The following is a 6,611-nucleotide window of genomic DNA, read 5'->3' on the forward strand; positions in this document are numbered from 1 at the left end:
ATCGCGTCCTGCATCGACCGTAAGGCTCCCAGGGGCGAGGCCGGATCCCGCTGCTCGATGGAGGGGAGGAGGGAGGGATGCTCGCGGTGCCCGCTGCCCCGTGCCCGTAACGGCGGCGCTGACGGCCCTCCTGCTGCACCTCTGTGCTTCGGACCTGGGAGTCGATCGGAGCATCGCGATAAAAAGCGCTGCACGAGGTTGATCGGGAAGCTGTGCCCAGGATGTTGTGCCCGCTGACATCTTCTGACCTCCACACCCGCTCCCTGCCGGCGGTGGGGCCGAACCTGTGGTCTCCTAAAGGATCCCGGAACGCCTCCCTGTTTAATTGCTCCGGCATTTAAATGTGTTAAGGAGAGAAGCAGCAGCAGCTCTGTGAATGTTAGGGGAGGAACTAACTAAGCGACGTCGGATCTGCGTGCAAACAAAGCAGTTTTCCAAGGCAGAATGTAGCTACAGCTTTCCATGCAGTTTCCAAAGAGGTTCTTTGCTTGCTTGCCTTCTAGCATCACCTTGAACTGGCTGTTCCCTTGTACTTGTGCAGCCCAGCAGGACGGTGTGGCAGCTGCAGGAGCTGTGCTATCCCTGCCCCAACCTCACAGCACGGTGCTGAGCAGCCAGAGATGTGTGCAGCACCGGGGCTGTTTGGTTCTGACAAAGCCTTCTCCCAGCACAGATCCCAGTGGCTCCATGGAGCAGAGAAATGGGCTTCGTAGTGGAGAGCATGAATGCTGACCTATTTGATCCCTTTCTGGTTTTCTAGCATCTGCTGGTCTGACAGAGGAGCAGAAGGAATTCCAAAAAGTGGCCCTTGATTTTGCTACCAAAGAGATGGCTCCTCACATGGCTGAGTGGGATGAAAAGGTACGGCAGCCTCCGAAGGGTTGTTCTGCTCCCTTCGGATGTTATTGCCCCCGGGTCCCATTGGAAGGATCCCCTAAATAGCTTCTCAGGGCTGTAGCAACAGCAATAGGGATTTATTTGAAGATGCTACTAGTGGGGACCCATCAGAAATTCCCTTAAAGCCTTCCTAAGAGGGTAATTCAATCATCTGAAAGCTTGAATTAACTCCTGAAGATTGTGTGTGCCTGTCTATGTAACTGCTTATCTTCTAACCAGTCCAGTTCACAAACACTGCAGAAGTTTGGGACCGAACTTGGTGGCCGTGGTGTCTCAGAACTTCATCACAGACATTCACTTTTGATGTCTCTGTCTGTTCCAATAGGAAATATTCCCTGTGGAAACAATGCGAAAGGCAGCCCAGCTGGGATTTGGTGGCATCTACGTGAAACCAGATGTGGGTGGCTCCGGATTGTCACGTCTTGATACCTCCATCATCTTTGAAGCCTTATCAACAGGATGTACCAGCACCACTGCTTACATGAGCATCCACAAGTGAGTATCTGCAGAGGGGCGGATGGTGTCAGTCTGTAAAACACAGTTGTTCTATGGCTCTACATCCAGCTGGAGACAGCTCTCCTGGTGCTCACTTACAGCTGGGAGCCCAAACAGGCACGTCACTATGAGGATCCCTTGACTGCAGCAAACAGATAGGCTACAAAAGCCAAGATGCCACTAGGAAGTAATTTTGGCTTCGTGGCATGCAGGATGGGATTAAGTTCAGGATTTTGTTTCCTGCTCATCTACTTAAGCTGTCTATAGATAGTAACCTGTCTGGAAAAAGTTTTTTTTGCTTTGGCTGTTCTGTGGCAGTGCCCACAGCTGATACCAGGGCCCTATCCTGCTTATACAGACATGTTCAGAGAAGGGCTCACTTTGCAAAATAGAGCTTGGTGCTGAGGGGAATGCTGAGGCTGTTAAATGGGAATGTGCTGTTCCACAAGGCAGCAACCCTGGTGTGAATGGAAGGTGATCTCCTTCCCAGCTTCTGGGGTGTGTAATTTTGTTTCCTTTCAGTGCGCCTGGGGCAGGTGATGGGGGGCTGCCTCCTGGGTTAGTTTAGATTAACTGCAGCACAGGTGGAACAATAAGCTTTCAGGCCTCAGTGCTTTTGTGGAGCTTTGTTCTGTTGTGTCAGGAATGTTCTTGTATGACCCACCTTCCTTCTAGGGCTGTGTTCACATGCACACACTGTAATGCTGCTCCTTCTCTCCTGCTCCAGCATGTGTGCTTGGATGATTGATACCTTTGGCAATGAGGAACAGAGGCACAGGTTCTGTCCATCACTCTGTAGCATGGAAAAATTTGCTTCTTACTGCCTTACTGAGCCAGGTGAGCATTTTCCAACAAAATCTTCTCCTCTCCCTCACTCCTAGCGAGGTTTTACTGGAGCCAGAGGCAGAATGTTTCTTTTCACATTCTCTTGTGCAATCGCCAGAAGTTCAAAAGGGGCAGTTGATGGTTGGTGAATACTTGTGGTACTGACCCCAGTAGTTCTGGGTATGATTTCCAGCACAGCTTAAAGGCTCCTGCTTCATTGGCTGCTCCCTTACCTCCCAAATAGGAAGTGGAAGTGATGCAGCTTCCCTGCTGACTTCAGCTAAGAGAAAAGGGGACACCTATGTCCTGAATGGCTCCAAGGTACCTTTTTGCTCCTCCTAAAGCTGCTGGATGGCACTGCATGCACAAAGGGTCCTGGGTCTCACCATCTTTTTCATTTCCTTCTGTCTCCTCATCTCTGTCTGTTCCGCATGCTGTGACATCCTCTGTAGGGCGTCCACCAGAGCTTAGCACAGTTGGGTCCCTAAATGCCTCCTGGCAGTGGAGCCTTTGTCCTTCCACTTCACCCCTCCATTTTTATACCCTGGCTGATGCTGCAGGCTCTGAGTTAGCATACAGCAGCCAACCCTTTCCTGTTGTACCTTACTGCAGGCTTTCATCAGTGGAGGCGGTGACACGGATGTGTACGTGGTTATGTGTCGCACAGGAGGCCCAGGCCCCAAGGGCATCTCCTGTGTGGTGCTGGAGAAGGGGACACCAGGCCTCAGCTTTGGCAAGAAAGAGAAGAAGGTAAGAGCCTTGCTTTTTATATCCTGTGAGGGAAGAGCAGGACAGAGATGAGCTCATCTGCAAAGAAAGCACCAGGAATCTTTTGTTGATTGGGACTAGAATCAGCCTGGGATGTTTTTTTCCACACCACGTCCAATTTTGATGAAGTTTGCACAATAACATTCACTTTGCTAAATGAAGGATTTTAATCTCAGAAATGCTCTGCTCAAACACACTCCAATTTCTAGCTCAGCAAACTGACACCAAACCACATAGACCACAGGCTCTGAGGTGCTCTTGCAGCAGCTTGGCAATGAGATCAAGGGCTTGAGAGCAGGCTGGGCATTTCTGTGCTGTGAGATGAATGTGTGCTGTTCCCCAAGCAGTTTGGAAAGTACTCTTTTTTTTTTCCCCTAGGTGGGGTGGAACTCCCAGCCAACTCGGGCTGTGATTTTTGAGGACTGTGTTGTTCCTGTTGGCAACCGGCTGGGAGCTGAAGGGCAGGGCTTCAACATTGCCATGAAGGGACTGAATGGAGGCAGGATAAACATTGGTGAGAAAGACAGACAGCAGAGAGACAAGTGAGAAGGGCAGGGTTATATTGCTGACTCTCTGCATTAGCTTCATGGTCACTCTGTGTTCTCATTTTCTCCCCCCAGCTTCTTGCTCATTAGGAGCTGCTCACGCCTCTGTTCTTCTGGCTCAGGAACATCTCACTGTCCGCAAACAGTTTGGGGAACCCCTAGCAAGCAACCAGGTAAACTCTCTACCAGATTTGCATTCTGTAAACTGTTCTTTGTCTCATTCCGGTTGAACAAACAGCTAGAGGGAGACGTTCTCAATGTGTCAAAGGTAAATCTGAAGGGAGATCAGAGATCAAAGTCAGGAATGTGCTTTTCCACAGTAAGAAAGCATGTCGGGCATGAGACCTGCCAGCAGATAGCGGGGATGTGGTTCAGGGCACTCTAAAGATGCTGACCTCATCTTTCCCTTGCGCTGCCTGCTGGCAGTACCTGCAGTTCAGGCTGGCGGAGATGGCGACGCGCCTGGTGGCAGCGCGGCTCATGGTGCGCAACGCTGCACGGGCTCTGCAGGACGGACGGGAGGACGCAGCCGTGCTGTGCTCCATGGCCAAGCTGTTTGCTACTGATGAGTGCTTTGCGGTAGGTCACTCATTTAATTGGAATTCTAGGAGATCCAAGCATGTTCATTGAGCCAGAAGCCTCGTTTCAGGACTGAGATATTTTATGGGACAGAATTCTGCACCCTGAGGAGGCTGCAGTATTTGTGTCTCCACAGTTCAGATCTCCTGGCTTCTAGGGCTTTCTACACAACTTTCTAAAGGACCAAGCAAGGACACAGGATAGGCAGCAGAGCGTTCTCATTTTCAAAGGATAATACACATGTTACATGCTGATAACTCCTAGCTAGTAAATGGTCTTTCCTAGACCACTCAGAAATCTATCATTATCACAAAATATCCCTGAAAAAAGAAAGCAAGAAGAGAGAAAAATAAATAAAAGTGAAATCTGTGCTATGACACTTCTTAGATTAGTTTCATACAGACATATTTTCTGAGCATTCTGCACTTTTGCTACCTCTTGTGTTGCATGTCTCGAGTTGGTAGATAAAGATACATGGAGTCACACTTCAATAGAAATCAAAGCCTTGAACAGATTCCTCAGCTGACTGCCACTAGGTGGTGATCTGGTGTACTGTTTTTTCTATCAATAGCAGCATGGAAACGCAGCAAAGCCTGCCTTTGTTAAGTAAAGCCTTTTTTGGTTACTTATATGCTGTATTGTTCACATAACTGCACCATTAATGTGAAACAGCACTTAGGTAACATGATAGCACTGAGAGCAGCACTGATGGGAACTGAAAGCTCCTTGCTGTCACACCAGACTGCTAAGAGATGAGATTAGGTGACCAGAAAAAAGAAATGAGCCCAGGTTCCTGGGTTCTTACCATGCTTCTGTTGCTGACTGGTCCTCAACACCACGCAAGTCACTTCAGCAGCAATGCTGTCTCCATAGATCTGTAACCAGGCTCTCCAGATGCACGGGGGCTATGGCTACCTGAAGGATTATGCGGTGCAGCAGTTTGTGCGAGACATCAGAGTCCACCAGATCCTGGAAGGTAAAAGATGCTGTTACTAGCAGGGATTTGGCTGAGCACCAAGAAAGAACAAGCCTTCCAGGTCTTGCCACATGACTGATTCTAAGGTTTCAGAAGCTAGTTTTGCCCTGAGCTTGAACTGTGCCTGGATATCACATGCATGCATCCCCCAGCCAAGAGATCTGCATGTAAAATCTCCAGCTCTCTGGAGAAGTTGCCATGTATTTGAAGGGTCTTACAGCAGGGGGAGATCTGTCATGTTAGTGGTGCCTCCATCCAAATTTATCCGATGACTCCCACAGTCAAGTGCTGACACTCCCCAGCAGTTCCCTTTAGTCTTTGGCTTTCTTTCTCTACCAGTGTTTGGGCACAACTGCGTGTGCAGTGGCCTTTTCTAATTTCATCCTTCCTTCCTTCCCTTCCTTGAAACCCATCCACGTAAAACCAAGGCGCCGTGTAGGGATGTAAACTTTCCTGTGCTTTCTGTGTGTTTGTCTGCATGTCACATAGCAAAGCAGTGAACTCAGCTGCTCACACAGATCCTGTGTTTGGTGCCCTGCCAGTGCCCAAATAAAAAGAAGCACTAGCATTTCTGAAGCCTTTCCTGAGCAATGCGTTAGCATTTTGTATTTCAGCCTGATGCCTCAGAAATGCCACCTCAAGTGCTCCCCCCGGGGAGAGGTTTTCTGTGCAGATCAGGGAAGAACTTTGTACGCCCTCACTGGCCGCAGAATCAGACCATTTCTTAACCATCTTTTGTATCCCTGATCCACTGCAGGTACCAACGAGGTGATGCGGATGATTGTGGCCAGGAACCTGTTACAGGGGTGAAGCCAGGAGCAAAATCCCTCCGTGGAAACAGCCCGCCTGCCTTACAGCTGGGCAGCACCCACACAGCCACAGCTGTGCCCTGAGCCTGGCGTTGTGCTGTGCAGCCTGAAGATGTCAATCACAGCTCCGAACAAGAGCCTCTGTCCCCAGATTGTGGCTGTGGGCTGCCTGCCATCCATCCTCCATGGAAGGAGATCCCGAGTTGGGACACAGGAGCCGCAGGCAGAGCTGGAGGCGCAGCCTGACCGCTTGGAACCATTCTACCAATTAAACCTTAATTCAAAGGAACTAATCGCTCTGCTTAAAAACCCATCCTGGATGCGAGGGGCAGCGCTGCACACCAGCTAACCACGAGCACAGCCCTCTGACCCGCAGAAGCAGCGGTTATGGAGGAGCTCCCGTTGCTCTGCAGCGCTCCTTGCATCCCTGCACTGCTCTGCAGCCCAGCACGCAGCTCTCGGATCGGAGCTCCGGCTGCGGGAGCACACACGTTAGCAAATCCAATTTCTTCCTCGCAGTTGGAATCAGTAAAGCTGTGATTGTAAATTGATCAAGCTCTGGTCGTCTTCTCGCGCAACGAGAGGGCTGCAGGCCGGACCGCGCCGCCTGAACTGACTGACGACTGACTGACTGACTGACTGACTGACTGACTGCGGGCCGCTGCGCCGCGCGCCCTCGCCCCACCCTGAGAACGAGCCAATCATCAGCGCCGCTCA

The 6,611-nt window shown here is 50.4% G+C and overlaps 1 protein-coding gene across 1 annotated transcript; it reads left to right on the top strand.

The window, feature by feature from the left end:
- ACAD8 (acyl-CoA dehydrogenase family member 8) lies at positions 1-6,445 on the top strand (the record flags this gene model as incomplete). Its single annotated transcript, XM_031556841.1, has 11 exons — positions 1-19; positions 761-861; positions 1,223-1,392; positions 2,120-2,229; positions 2,462-2,538; positions 2,830-2,967; positions 3,364-3,499; positions 3,606-3,703; positions 3,957-4,109; positions 4,983-5,085; positions 5,843-6,445. Coding segments are annotated over 11 exons (1,158 nt in total), but the record flags the coding sequence as incomplete, so codon positions are not given.
- Between the last annotated feature and the right edge of the window lie 166 nt (positions 6,446-6,611).

Source organism: Meleagris gallopavo, chromosome 26 (genome assembly GCF_000146605.3).
Source record: "Meleagris gallopavo isolate NT-WF06-2002-E0010 breed Aviagen turkey brand Nicholas breeding stock chromosome 26, Turkey_5.1, whole genome shotgun sequence".
Lineage (NCBI taxonomy): Eukaryota > Metazoa > Chordata > Aves > Galliformes > Phasianidae > Meleagris > Meleagris gallopavo.